Here is a 15,734-nt window from a genome sequence, read left to right on the forward strand (position 1 = left end):
CTACTCGGTAGCATTAAGATAGTTAAACTTGGGATTTTTCTGGATCCTATCACAGATGTGGCAAATTTATTGACTTTCCTTTCCAGTGACTTTATCGTTCCTTTTTCTCTGCACCTCAGAGTGCAGATCAGTATTTCCTTTGGACATCCCATCTGGAGGTTCTTTTCATGGTTTGTCAGCAATATGCAGCTGGCATGCATCAGCTTCTCTGTAAATGCAAGCACTACCAGTCTTCTTGTGAGTCTGAAGATTCTCACTGTTCAGAAATCCATCTGGATTTTCCATCACTGCAATGCATAGTAATAATTTCTAGTATTCAGGGAGTGATTTTCATTTCGAGAATGCTCTACAAATGGTACCTGAGAATTTTCTCAGTGCTCATGTGATTGTGAAAGCAATTAATTCCCAATTTAACACGTTGGGAAGCTGAAGCAACTAATTCAAGATGACAGAGAAAGTAAACCTAGTCTTGGTTAAAAGGTGTTTGTGCCTGTAACAGTCTTGCTATTGACCTTAGCAGGATTTGGATTAAGGCAAAATATGGAATTAGATTTCAAGAATTATTGACTGAGTCCTCTTCAATATACGTCAGCACAGTTACTTCTGGAGGCATGGAGTCCCAGTGCACCTGGAAGGACATTTCATGAGTGTTGGCCTCCAGCTCTCTGCTCATGCTCTTATAGATTGATTCCAATTGTAAAAGAAACTGATAACAAAGCCATGTGCTAATTTAATTCAAGCAAAGTAACTTAGAAAATCACATTTCCTTGGATGTGACAGGAGTGAGTGGCAAATAATTTCTTTCCACTTAAATCATAAGTTGATTGGCATGCAACCTAAAGTCTCTCTCTCCCACCTCCCTTTCAAAGTCATGTTTGCAGCATTTGTGCAGATGAATTTCCTCATTGCCATCTTCCTTAGATTTGTTTTTCTCTATGTATGCACCACTACCAAAACAATATTCAGAAAACCATACCTTGTTGGAACCTGAGTTCTTTGCTTGAGGTGAGCGCATGTGTCTGCAATTTGGGCAGAGTTTGTTGTTTTAGTTCGCTACTCCCATAGACAAGCTGAAATGGATCTAGTAGTTTTCTTAAAGAGAGAACAGAAATGGTCAAGTTCACAGAATTGTTATGGTTGGAAAAGACCTTTAAGATCATCAAGTCCAACCACTAGCCTCACACTGCCAGGCCCATCACTAAACTAAACGATATCCCTCAGCACCTCATCCATATGTCTTTTTAATATCTCCAGTGATGTTGACTCCACCACCTTCCTGGGTAGCCTGTTTCAATGCTTAGTAAGCCTCTTGATGAAAAAGTTCTTTGTAGCATCTAATCCAAACCTCTTTTGGTGCAAGAGTTCTTCTCCTCAGAAATAGTGTCAGAGCCTGTGTTAGCGGTTGCCAGATTATCATGTTATTTCTTACCTGTCATATGGGGCCTGAAAAATGCATACAGAACAAAGAGAACTTCTGTCTATCATCATGTACATTTCCATCTGCTCCATCCTTGCCTCAGAGTTTTGTGGATCTGCCATGGATATTGGATTTAATATGAAATTTCATATCTGACCAGGACTGTAGTTAATCCTCCATTTGTTCAGAGGTATGGACAAGAAGCATCCCTTGGCATCTTTCCAGTGTCAGTCCATCCTAGGAGAGGAACAGTATGACATAGTGGATGATTGCTGTTGTTGTACCCTGCCTTGTGTGCTGTGAAGCTCTTGTGGGCCATTTTAGCAGTGAGTAGTAATGTTGTAGTAGTAATGCAGTAGTAATGATGGACTTCCACCCATGGCAGGAGAGTGCTGCACGGATGGTCTGCCAAGAGTGTCAAAAAAGATCAACTTTTAAAAATGAAATCAAGCAAATTAACATAGCCTTAGGACTTATTTAAATTGTATGTTACCCTTTCACCTCTGAGTTTATTTCCCAGCATTCACTAACCATGAATGTTTAATACAGCCAACACCGTATCCCGTGGACTAACTGACAGGCTGCAAGTTTCAAAGCTTAAACTGGAAAGCAAAGCATATACATTGATATTGGGAAAAAAGCGTCACACCTACAGCAAGTCCTTTTTCATAAGCCCACTTATTAAAAAAAAGTAATGTAATATCATGATTTTTCATTAATACTAGTCTTCAATAAGCCTAAAGCAAATCCTTGCTTGCTGTGTGCTTGCCTTGCTTATTGTACAGAACTGCCTGAAAGTGATGAAGGCTCACAGTGTGTGGAGAGCAGGGAGCGCGTGGCAGAGATAGGTACAAACTCTATTGGAGTAGAGGCTCTCAGTCATCACTGGAGAAGATGATTATGGATGTTTCACTGGAATAATAATGCTAATTTTCAGCCCCTACAGAGTGCTTTACACCTGCAAAGTGCTATAAAAATGTAAGCTAATCCTCAGCGGTAAGTGAGTATTATTGTACCTGTTTTGCAGCTGTGGCAATTGAGATACAGAAAGGTCAGCTGGCTGACTCAGGGATGCAGAGCTTCTCAGCAGTAGATTTAGGATGAAGAAATGGTCCTCTCTGGTCATAATCCATTGATCATGCTGCCTTGTAGCAAATGTAGCTCAAATTTCATATATATGTATACACACATAGATATATATGTATCAAATCCTAGAAAAGGAGTTGTTTCTCTCTTTGCATCTTCAAAAAAAGCAAGCTCCCTAGCTACTAAACCCACCATTTGTTTGTACTACTAAATAGTTTCCCATTGCTAGCCACAAAACTCAGCAGAAAACCTGTAGAATACCAAAGTAACTATCTTCATTTAAATAATTGATGATGCCAAATAGCAGCAGTGTTACGCCAACAAAGAGATCGGTCTCTCAAAATATTTTATTCATTATGCCTCAAGAAACCCAAAGCCCTGTTTTTAATGAAAGCAAATTTCAGAAGTTGGCTCTCAGTTCATGTGAAACATCTGCTTATTACAATTCTTGGTATTACAGCACTGGTGCTCCCCAGTAAATCTTTCAGCTTTAAATAATACGTATGGAAGTCTTGGCAAAGAGATCAGGAAAGAGAAAGAGTAACATTTGCCAAATATGCATTTTACTTTATGGGTCTGTAGTGGTATATTTTAATAACACATGTGTTGAAGAGAATCTACTAATCCGATTAAATAACAGGACAAGAGGAATTAATTCGAAGGTTCAAAAAGACACCCTTCTACGCAGCTGAAACTTTATATTTCAGGGTAAAATGGTTAGAAGTCTTGGCTAACTACACTTCTATGAAACAGCCAGAAATGGATCTTTCTCTCTACCGTTCGTAAATCAAGGTCACTTATGTGAGAAGGTTACGTTGTGATAAATCTGTCTGACAATTAGATGGAGAGGGCATTATCGATGTTAAATTATATTCTTTGTACACTCTGGTCAGAAGGCACCATAAACACCACAGTGGCATTATGAAACAGAAAATTGCATTCCAGATAATAACAGATATTTGTGGTGCATGATTTTACACTTTAATGTGCTGTGAATTACTCAGTCATATTAATATTTTAAATTATGTAACATTTGCTTCTCTCTGCATAGTTGAGGGTTTTTTTCTACTGGAAATGTAACTCCCTCTCCCTCTTCTCCTCTCTTCTCTATTGCTCTGCCTTTTCCATTTTTCCTTTTCCCTATTTTTTTTTATAAACAGGGATGCTTGGGTTAAAAAAGAAAAAAAAGCCCAAAGCCAATGGGAAACTGTCTGTGCAAGAAAATAGTAACAAGTAGTTTCAAGATTTATAAGCGAGCATTTTATGTTATATATTTACAGATTCAATCTGTGTACCAGGCTTTGATCCAAGCCTTAGCATGATGACTGGAATCACTCCGATTAACCCAATGATACCAGGCATGGGGTTAGTGCCACCACCACCACCAACAGATGTGCCTGTAGTCAAAGAAATAATTCACTGCAAAAGCTGCACTCTCTTTCCTCCAAACCCAAGTAAGTGAATCACATCTAAGAATGTTATTTTCCTAAATATAGTGCATGTAATATTTATTTATGTAATAAAATTGTGGTTTTTTAAATAGAATGTAGACAAGTGTGATGTTTCCTTCTACGATCTGCTCTGTATGTAAAGTGTGATATGGTATCAGAGCATACTGATTTGTTTCTGTAAGGTCGTGTAAAGAAACCTACACAGTTTGTACAAAAAGAAGAGAAATAATTACTTAAACAAAGATTACAGAGTATGAAGATCTGTTGTAGAAGTCTGTCTTTCCTGTGCCCAGAGATAGCTGCGACCAATCTGGGCTCACCTCCCTGAACACAGCACCTTGCACCCAAGAGCTGACTAGCTCCTAGGGGAGATGAAGGGAAAGGGGGACTACAGCTCCACTCTTGCCATTTTTTAGGGGGTAGCATGACAGATGAGTTCCTTCTCCTGTTTGAGAGCAGGGATCAGACTTCCTTCTACCCCTTCAGGGACTTTATGCAAATGCAAAACTCTTCCTGGTGAGCCACCAGCTCGGGCACAAAGCCTGGTTTTGTATATGTCAGCCCCAGGAGTTTAGTTTCAGAGACATCAGACCAGCAGCTTTCACTATTGCTGTGAAGACAAAAGAGAAATTTAAGCAAATAGTCTGATGCTCTGGATTTGCAGTGTACCCAGGTTATGGTTTAATCAAACAGTGTGTATGTGGGGATATGTATATATTTGTATGTTTTAAATGAGGTTGTAACCTCATTTACTGTGTTAAAGGGCCAAAAAACTGTGTCATATCAATCAGATTCCTTCTTAAAGAATTACTTTTAGAGGAATACTGTGGTATTTTACATACAGGCAAGGTGAAGTGTTATGTCAGAGTATATTTTTTATACAGCCTCCAAAATTTTTGTCGTTTTCTGATTTAAGTGTGAATATGTTCTCCCTCTATATACATAAAAATAACATTTCTAGCCACTCCACCTCATGAGCACTTGTAAACAGCGAGGTTATCCTCCCTGTGTGCTGGCTCCCACTCCATTATCTGGCAACAAGACAAAACAGATAACCGGCAGAGCGTTTTCATCATGCTGTCACTTTGTCGTGTTTCCCACTTTGTTTTTCTGTTTGCTGTGCTCCTATACCCTGACACAGAAATGAAATTATGCTAAGAGCAGGGAGAAGTGTCCAACCCAAGTGCTTGGGGTGTACACAGCATGGGCTTGCTTACGGAGGGCCCACACACTTGGCCACTGTGGCGAGTGATGGGGATAAGACAGAGAGAGTCAAGTTCGGGTTTTGAATGTACTGGACAAGTGTCTTGCTATTGGTGCTGGAGGTCAAATCAGCTGCAGAAGCTCCTCTGCTTACAAACATAATATTTTCTACTTTTTTTTTTTTTTTTTTTGGTGACTGTGCAGGGAAAAGAAAGATCCTTTTAGACCTTACCATCTGTCCTGGAAAGCAACCCACAATGTCAGGAATTAATCTCTGGAAAACCACCTAAAGCTTGAAAAGATTTAGATTCCAGAAATCAAGTTTGGACAATCTCTGCAATGTTCAGTTATTTTGCTTCTCTCTTTCTCCCACCCCCATGCTATGTCAAATAACTGTGGCTGCCCAGAACTGATTAGGGGAATAAATAGAGCCAATGGATCAAAAGACAAATTTTGTATTCCAATGTGATTTCTGTTTTGACTTAGATCTTCCACCACCTTCAACAAGAGAGAGACCTCCTGGGTGTAAAACAGTGTTTGTTGGAGGATTACCAGAAAATGCAACGGAGGAAATTATTCAGGAAGTCTTTGAGCAGTGTGGAGATATAACAGCAATTCGGAAAAGCAAGAAGAATTTTTGTCACATTCGTTTTGCAGAGGAGTTCATGGTTGATAAAGCCATTTACCTTTCTGGTACTTCACATTCTTTAATGAATTTTCCTTGCTTCTCATTTGTATTTTGTGATGCTAATGTTTGCTTATTTTCTCTGCTTTTATCTCAGCAAGTCTTTCTCGAGCTCAGTGGCTGTAGCTTGGAGTAACAAGGGGCAATTCCGTATTTCTCTGTGTCTGCCAAGGCTTATGCGCAGTTTTGTATGTTGCTTACCCGGGAGCAGTTTCCAGCCATCCCACAACAATGCAACAGAACCTGAAATTCACTACAGAACAATTTCATTTTTGATTTACACAGGTTTATATCGTTTTGCTCACAGGTTGTGGAAAGGGGAGGGCACTAGGCCAGGAATGCTGCTGTTTTCCGGTGCCCATTTCTCTGATAGGCTGGCAGTTTCATTGGCATATTTTTATAGATTTGCAGTGCAGTCAGAAAAAAAGTCTGTCTTCCTGGTTGCACGTATTCAGCTACTTCATGGATTAGATTCTGAGCCTCATCTGTAGGCTATGTCTGTTGCCTCCCAGGATAACAAATGCCACATAAACTCAGGTGTAAAATTTCAGAATCTATTATTTTCCAAAAAATTAAAAAAACCCAAAACCCAAACCTGTAACTCACAGGGGGAAAAAAAGAAAGAAGAAAAAAGAGGAAATAATTCTGCTTTCATATGACGTTTCAGTGATTATTAGTACCCTCCTAAGGTTACAGGGTCCTTCATATGAGGATTGGCTTCTTACCTGAGCCATTCTTCATCTTGCTGGGCTGGATCCAATCCCCTGTACATAATTGTCTGTACAGGTTGGTTCATCTCTCTTTCTGGGTCTTGGTGAGACCCACAGGCATTGTTTTGCCCTATGAGTGTAGTGTACCACTTTCACCCCATGTCAAAATATTCTTAAATAAACAAGGGCCAGGGCCTGCTCTTGGCCAAAATGAGCTGACACAAACTGTTTTACAAGCACCACTCTGAGTAGAATGACCTCCAAGGTACCCACTTTGGATGTCCAGAATGGAGCCTGGGAGGCAGCTAACAATGAGTAATACCTTATTTGAGCTCCTGCCGTGATCATCTTCTGTTTAGCAGTAAGGACATAACCTCAGTGTCCTGTAGGTGTCCATAGGAAGCTTACAGTTAGAAACATGTGGTCTCTCAAATCACCATCGACTACATCTTAAAATGAAGGAAAGAAAAGAAACCAACTTTGAAAAATGTGGTCAGGAAAAAAAAATCTTGTTTCCCTAAGATTTTCAAGTTTGAGATTGTGGGAGTTTATTTCTAACTTGGCTGCTTGCTTTAAATATCTGTTTGAAGAGGTTCAGAAAATCGTGAGTTTTATGAGATCTATATAAAGATTTCTTTGAAATATTAATGTATTTGCAAGTTTCTTTCAGATCTTCATTCCATACTGGGTTTTTTGGGGGGTTTTTTGGTTTAGTTTGTTTGGGTTTTTTTCCTTTCATTTTGTCTTCACTTCTCATCTTCTCTTCCCAGTTTCCATCCTTCCTGTTTATTTGTGTATTCTCATTTCTTCCATAATGCTGTAGTTCATTGGAACAGATTACAGTTGTTGCAGTAGTAAGAAACAATAGCACTTTTCCCAGCTTCCAACTTCTGCCTAGGGGCCCTATCACAGTAACAAGAAGAGGAAAGGCACACCAGATTCAGTAGGAACTGGTATCTACATGATAAACAAAGCAGTGACAAGAAAGAGAGAAAAGTATAGAAACATACAGACTGACACCCTGGGACAGAGCCAATGTCCCTCCAGCTCAGTTTCTTACTTCTCAGCAGTTGGCTGTACCCTTTTCTTCACTCCAAGTCTAGTTTTATTTAAATTTAAATTTATTTTAATCTTAAATATCAGAGGAACAAATTTGTTGTTTAGATATAGGAAATTCCACATGCTGCTGTATGTCTATAGTCATAATGCACTAGAGTGTGTATTCAGAATGAGAGATGAACAGAGATGGAGACGACAAATTCCTTTCCTCATCCTGAATTTTCTGCCAGTTCATTTCCAAGTTCCTGATCCATCTTTCCTGCTCCCATTTCCTTTTGTCACAGTTGCACTGCTGTCTATGCTTCCCCTTACCACCTGCTCTGAAACTTCGCTCCCCATCTGTCTTTTCCTCCATACCTTTTCTTTCCTTTAAGTTTTTGTACTTAGTGCCTCTGCCTAGATCAGGGAAAAAAAACAGTGGAGCTGACAGGGAGGAGGAAGAAAAGTAGGCACACAGTGCAGTCGAGTTTCACTTCTTTTTCCCTCTCTGCAGGTGAAATAGAGAGCACTGACTGTTCCCCACCGCTGCAGCGCAGGGAGGTCTGGCACTAGGCAGGGTCCATGTTTTATTTGTACTGAAATATTTAAGGGTTTTAACCAGTCTCTATTCCATTCTCAAACATTATGTATTCTGAAATGGTGGGAATAAAGTGTGTTGTTAAGACATTTTCTTTTCCCTGAGAGAAGCAAAAGAGACATACAAACAGAATTTGTGGTTAACATAGTGTATGTTAAATATTTGGAGTCTTTAACCAGTCCTTATTGTGTTCTCAAACATTATATATTCTGAAATAGTGGAGATAAAGCGTGATGTTAAGGCAAATTCTTTTCCCTGTGAGAGACAAGAGACATACAAATGGAATCTGTGGTTAATATAGTATGTGTGTTATATTAGGGGAAAGCCAAGCTTTTGATATCTGTAATATAATGATAAATTTGTCTACCTAATCAGTTTTATCTGTCTACCACATCTAATCTCATCAAAACTTGTATTTATCCTGTGTTGATCATCAGAATAGTGCAAGTGATTACAAAATCCATTAACTACTTCAGTCACTGATTTCACTCCTTTCTATTCCCAAGTAAACATGTATGAAAATGAGACTGGGAGATGGGTAGAAGACTATGAGTGAAAATTTAACTTGAGGAAGTGTGTTTTTCATTTAGCCCTGACAGTTACACTTTGATGTCCTGAGGAAAAGACTTTCTAAAATTGACCTACCAGCCCGTGAGAAAGCTCTTTCTCCAAACCATTTGTACTTCACTCTTGTGGCTGACAATCTAGTAACTGCTGCAAATACTGATGGATTTTGGCTTAAAAATATGGGATAAACAGGTGACCTGAGTCAGACTCATTTATAACCCAAAAGCCTGTGTATGCATTTTTCCTGTGCTGGTATTTTCCCCTGTGGGTTTCCATTCAGTACTGTGCACTGGTTTTATTTTTTTATTATTTATTGCTGATCATAATCAACACTCTGATCTAGATCCCCAGTTAAGGAGCAGCTATTGGCCACAACACTCAAAAGTAAATCAAGCCATGGAGTTTTGACTAGACCTGTGATATGGAAATAATGTGTTTGATTTTTAGTTAGCACTCTCGTTATTTTTTTCTGTTGCTGCTCCTTTAAAGTGAGGACCTTGGCAAGTTACCAAAGTCTTTTCTTCTTGCCATTATGTGTGAAACTCAAATTAAAAATGACAAGCCAGACACGGTTAGTTCTAGCTGCAATCCTGAGCAAAGGGGTGAAGAAAAAGCCTTTGAGGGCAATTTAATGCCCATGCATGAAGGGGAGGCAACAGCAGGTGGTTATCTCCTATATTCAAATACTCTCAAACACCAATAAGCAGATGTGGTGTTGGAGAAGAGCAAGCCTCCCAGCTGACCTACAGCTCAAAGCTGCCAACCTAGATGGACACCTGAGGATCACATATATAAAATAGGATCTGGCAGTTGTGCACTCCTTGATACACAGTGTTTTTCTGGCTATCAAGCCATCAAGGGGACTGTTCTTCAGTGGCCAGGCCGTTGGTCCTGCAGTGTCCACAATGCCTGATTTATGAGGGGAACAAGAAGCCAGGCCAAAAGCATTTGATGTTTTTGTTAATGGAAAAATGCCAGGCCCTGAGAAACCTGATCTGATTTTGTAGTTGACCCTTCTCTAAGAGGGGAATTGGACTAGGTAACATCCAAAGTCCCTTCTAACCCAGGATATTCTAAGTTTCTGTGCTGGTGGAATACCATCTGGCTGTCTGATCAGACTTAGTTAAACAAGAAGTCAGATTTTTCTCAGTCTGATTCATGGGCAGTTTAAAAAATCCATTAATTTGGAGGCACTTAAACTCATTACCTAAAGGGAACCATTTGTCCAGTGCTACACAGGGTTCTGGGTTTGAACTGTAATTTACACTGTTCAATTTTTATTTCCCCATTATCCCCATTTACTTCGAAAATGAGCACCACTTCAATAAAACTTAACTTTGCTGGTGCACACGTAACCTGTAGATGCACAGTCCTTTTCATTAGTTCTTCATTCAGATCAAGTGGGTATTGAGGTCTGCAAGAGCCTTGTGTTCTGCAGTCTGTGTTTCTTGCTTTATGCCCAGTGTGCTCCTGCCAACAGAGGCAAAAGACGAGACAGGAGAGGTAGAGAGATTGTGTCTTCCTGGAAAGTACAGCCCAGCTGGGAGATCTAATTTTAGGTTCGTGAGACTTGGCACCTTGGCAATGTCCTTTCACATTGCTGATAACGCCTTTTTGGTATAGAGCAATCACTGTTTGAAGAATGCAGCTGGAGAGCAGAACTGAGGGTGGGTTAACATTTGTCACGGTTATCAGAGTAGCTCCACCGCTGACCCCTTTTGGCTGATCCCTTTGTGCCTACACCTCTGTGGATAAAACCACATAATTACCCCTTCATTTGTTCAGAGCCCAGCTCTGAAAGGTCACACACACTCTTCTATTATGTCTTACTGAATATGGTGTATGTGTAACTACTCCCTTCAACACCTTGTGACTAGAACTACAAATATGACCTTCTGGGAAAAAAAAAGTAGTATTTTCTTCTCTAAGCAAGAAAAAGCAGAGCAAAATAAAGGGATTTTCGAATAATAAACATTCCCCTCATTTACCTCTCTTGCTGTATTAACTTCTACTTCACTCAGGCAAGTGGAACTTGGAGACCAGATCTGGTAGGTTCCATGGAAACTTTTTATGCCTTCTGGCTTTGAGGGACTGCTGAAGCACTTAGCTCGAGTTTTGCATTTGGATTTGAGCTCCTTGCTGGAAAATGAAAGTCATATCTCTTCCTCACTGACAGGCTACTTAGCTGAACTCCACAGGATGTTTGAAAGGAAAATGACAAATCAAAAAGCACCCAGATCGTTTATTTTGGAAGTATCACTACATATATGGATATTTAATGCCTTTGAAGCTATTGTCTCATATGTGCTGTAGTACAGACAATCCCTTGTATTCATACAGCAGGGTGCTTTTCCAGCGGTAAAACAGAGTATGCCTAGATATGCATTTTTGCAAAGATGCTCTTAATCTACTACACAAGTCTTAGCTTTGTTGTCTCTGGAGAGATTTCAAAACTGAGTTTTAACTGTATTTGTGAGATCCTAAAGCCTCTCAAACCACAGGCAAACTGTGAGACTGTAAGGTAGGTTCTCTTGAATTGTCATTCAAAAGCAGCAAACACCATTTTTCCTGCCATTTTGAACAGCAGTTTCCTGTCCATGGAGTTATTATGCCTTGGTTGTAATGGTACGTGTTTCTGAAGAGCCTCCTATGTGCCAGCTCAGCACAGAGTTCATCTCTGCAGCATCCCTTGATTTGAGAAATCTCTGATGGGTTGCTCTGCTTCTGAGGCTACTGCAGCAGGTTGGCGTGGAGAAATTAGAGCTAGTCCTGTGCAGACAGATTAATTTTACCTGTATCTGAAGGCTTTGTTTGCAGATGTGTAGTATTTTCTCACATTTTCTCTGAATCAGCATTTTAAAAGTTAGAGAAACTGCTCTGCGTGTGTCTTTCAGCCTTGGAAATAAAACTCCAGAAAAAGATATGCCCAGCATATGTTCTTCTGCAGTGTGATTCTATGATTCTATGGTCACAAAAAGCTCCTTTAATAGCTTTGGCATGATTTATTTGTTCTCTGACAGCAGTCGAGGGGTTTAGTTGAGAGCAGGACCCCATAATACTACTACTGTCTAGCCCCTGACTTTAAGCCTTTGCAGTTTGCTAGCTTTAGCATGTGATACATCGACCAAGTTCAGAATGTTTAGAGCATTGCTAAAGATGAGGCACAACAGTTGTCATTGTTTCCTCTGAAAATGCCTAAATAAATCCATCTGTGCTTTTAAAATTACTTTAAAGAGTACTGAACTCAATTCATTTGTAGGTGGTTTATATTTGCTACCAGATTATTTCCAGTGGGGAATTGAGAAGCAGTGTTTGCAATTGTAGAGCCTCAAAATTTGAGATCTAGCATCCGTGCAGTTACGACACCACTCTTTTTGTGTCACAGGAATTTATGTAACACAATTTTCTCATTCAAATGTAATCATGATTTTTATAAAATTCATTCCTTCCCCATGTTTCCAATTCCTTTTGCAGGCTGGAGAAAAGCACTGAATTGCACATGGTCTCAACAGGATGACTCTACATTCAGACCAAAACAGATCCTTTTTCAGTTTTTGTTTGTCTGCCCTTTGCACTTATGAAGGTTGGGGGTATCAAGTAGAAAAATTACAAATTTGAGAGAATTCTGAACGTAGATTCCGTACTTTTGGGTCTTGTTCAGCTCATCTACTATGTTGATAGGTGAAGCAGAAAATTGTGAGAATAAAAAAAAAGGAGTGGATGGAAGTTTATCTTCCTGTGATAAGACAAGGATCAATACTTCCTGTGTAGATATGTGGGAATTTGTTAATGTACATTTTTTACTTAACTGCACTTGAGAGGAAAGGGAAAAAAAAAGATAAAGAGGTCCTGCAACAGTTAGTTCTGCTTATTGGTTTCAGGTTACCGCATGAGATTAGGATCTAGCACAGACAAAAAGGATTCAGGTCGCCTTCATGTTGATTTTGCTCAGGCAAGAGATGACTTTTATGAATGGGAATGCAAACAAAGAATGTTGGCCCGAGAAGAACGCCACAGACGCAAAATGGAAGAAGACAGACTGCGCCCTCCTTCTCCCCCAGCAATAATGCATTATTCTGAACACGAAGCTGCTTTGCTGGCTGAAAAATTGAAAGGTAAGCAACGTTTGATAGTTTTCAGTGTATTATGCCTTAAGTGCAGAAGCTGTTCAGAAGTCTGAAAAGGGGAGCTGATTTCTCTCCGATGTATTTCATTACTTGCCCTGTTAGTTTTACCCCATTGCCCTGCAATTTCTTATGCCAATGGTAATGATACTCACCCGCTTGCTAGAAAAGTATAATACCTGTCCATCTAGCTAAAAAACAAACTTCAGGATATTACAGTGGTTTGGGTTTTTTGGTTTGTTTTTTTTTCCCTGCTTGATTGCTCACATCATCCTCCTTGGAAATGCTCTCATAATAAGACAACCTGTTACAAACGTCCTTCATATTAAAGGCCTGAGTCTTCAAACGTCCTTATTTCCCTGGTTGATACGTTACTTTATTGCATGCATGAGAGTGTCACAATTCCTGGCATTTAAATTGCTCTCATGAGCTGCGTTTTAACGTGGCCCTCAGATGGAGTGGTACAACTTATCTCTGACACACACCATCTCTTCTTTCATTCCCTCTTTAGGATTAGAATCATTTGTTCAAGATAGTATCTTGTTTTGATATGCATTTGTTTGCTTGTTTGATTTTTTTCTAGATACATTCACCTATTTTCCACCCATTTAATATTTTCCAAGGGTGCAGCTTGAAGGTTCCTGTCTTTAATAGTTAACATTGCAAGTAAGAAGCAAAGAAATAAAATTATTCATGGAAGAGTTGTAATTGTTTTCAGTATGTGTTTAGCAATTGTGCTTGGCATTCTTTCTTCACGTGGTGGCCAAGCATGCTACTTTACTGGGTGCCAAGTCACAAGAAACTGTGATTCTTGCCACTGTTTCGGAATTGTCCAGATTAGATTCAGGCTATCTATCTGTCGACACATTGGCCTATCTTCTAACTATGAAATGTATTTAGGAAGTTGGAGAAGGACAGTGCACTCTTCTAACTATGAAATGTGTTTGGGAAATTGGAGAAGGACAGTGCAAAGTGTTGCATCCTTTGAGCATGGAGCAGAGATGCACCCTACTGTCTCTCTGAGTACTGCATTGGTCATTGTTGTCTCAGTCTGGTATTAGTTTGACTGACTGGTATTCTTACCAGATATACTCCTCGGTTAAAGATTGATAAAATAACCCAGATGGATTGATAGACCAGGAGGAAAGAGATCCAAATATAAGAATATTTAGTTCTTACCTAGGTTGCAGTCTAGCTCCTTGAGAGATTATGCAATACAATGGAGAGTTTTAGATCCATCTGTTCCCAGAATCTGTTTTCAGTTGAATATTTTGGAGTTAATCATTTATAAGGAAGTTTTTCTTTATGTAGTAAGGCCTAGAGGTTTCCTGAACTAAGCCTGAAAATGCAAGAATTCTGGACAATTTCTTCCACATAGCTAGTCATTGCTTGGGGCAACTGAATGTTTGCAAGATGTTTAAGATGGTTATATTTAGAAGGGTATTCTTTTCATTCTAGGAAGTTTCCATACTTAATTAAAACTTATTCCAAGCATTTAGATCTTTGGTTCTCCTGAGGGACATTTAACCAGAGGTTGGCATATATGCACAAGTTTAATATAGAAATATTTTGAGCACCAACTCCATGTGCATGACTGTTTCTGTATTTTTACAGAAATAAAGCTAAACTTTCAGAAACACGCAGAATTAAATATAATAAATTAAGAAGCTAAAATGGTAATTTTGTAGTTTATTGCTTTAAAAAATCTTTCAAATCCAGCAACAGGATATATTGCAGTTTAAAGAAATTTGCTAATTATCCATTGCCTTGTAACAAGACTAATGGTAGTAGTCCTGAATCTGTATGGATTGTTGGAGATGGAGGATGCAAAGAATTCTCCTCACTGGTCATGACTTATCTCTTGTATTTGTTACTCTAGCAAGCAAATGTGGGATTCAGTCACTATATTGATCTGCTTTACTGTTCCCATGGCATCCTTGCCAGTATCTGTAAGGCATTGGGATAGAACAATATGACCTCCCTTGGGCAACGTGGATTCACCACATGAGCTCTTTATGACATTCTAAAAATCAAAGTAAAGAAACACTAAAGAAACTCCTTTAGCTCTGGAAAAGGGCGGTTCATGCATCATAGATTAAGAATTTAAATGTGAACTTCTGTGAAGCTAACAGAAGATACATATTTGTACACAGACACACCTACGCACACATGTATATATCTAAAACTTGGGGTTAAAAACTCAGACCTGATATCACCAGTTTTGAATTGCTGAAAAAGCCTGGACAATTCATCCCAAAGAAAAGGTTCAAAATATATCTTCTTATGGCAGAATTTACCTTGAAAGATTGGATTTTGAGCTAATGCTTTGCAGTTGTTTTTGTAAGGCAACTCATGACCTCCTCACGGTATCCACTTCAAAAGACTCCTGAGGTTTGTTGCGAGCTCTTGAGACAGGGCTGCAGGTGCCCAAAGTGTAGGTTTCAGCTCCTGCAGTGCCCCCAGAACTTGACTGAGCAACACTAGCTTAAGAGCAAGCCAGAGCAGCTAAACATCTGTCATCCCAAGATACTGCTCTGCAATCACAGATGTAGACAACTTGATCTGAATCCAAGCAACCTTTTTTGTCAAAATAACCTTGGAAATTCCTGACAGCAAGGAAATCTGACAGTGAGCAGAGATGAACTAGGCTCATCAGCCAGTCCCCTGTTGTGGTCTAGATATTTATTGAGTCTATAACAGATGTGACAATATATTTTTTCACCTTTTGCAAACTGCAGCATAAGAAATCATTGGTTTTGTGTACTAGACTGGGCTAGAAAGTCACCCCAGCGTTGTCAGCATATTCTTATTCATCTCACAGGCTGAAGTCACCCAGTAGATCAGTAACTGCCATA

The 15,734-nt window shown here is 39.4% G+C and overlaps 1 protein-coding gene across 1 annotated transcript in view; it reads left to right on the forward strand.

Annotated features, from left to right (window-relative positions):
• ENOX1 (ecto-NOX disulfide-thiol exchanger 1) overlaps positions 1-15,734 on the forward strand; it is a 262,050-nt gene that overhangs the window by 150,997 nt on the left and 95,319 nt on the right. Inside the window, exons 4-6 of the mRNA XM_062020485.1 lie at positions 3,784-3,957; positions 5,644-5,850; positions 12,637-12,870. Of these exons, the coding sequence (XP_061876469.1) occupies positions 3,784-3,957; positions 5,644-5,850; positions 12,637-12,870 (615 nt within the window). The remainder of the gene's footprint in view (positions 1-3,783; positions 3,958-5,643; positions 5,851-12,636; positions 12,871-15,734) is intronic.

Source organism: Colius striatus, chromosome 1, assembly GCF_028858725.1.
Source record: "Colius striatus isolate bColStr4 chromosome 1, bColStr4.1.hap1, whole genome shotgun sequence".
Lineage (NCBI taxonomy): Eukaryota > Metazoa > Chordata > Aves > Coliiformes > Coliidae > Colius > Colius striatus.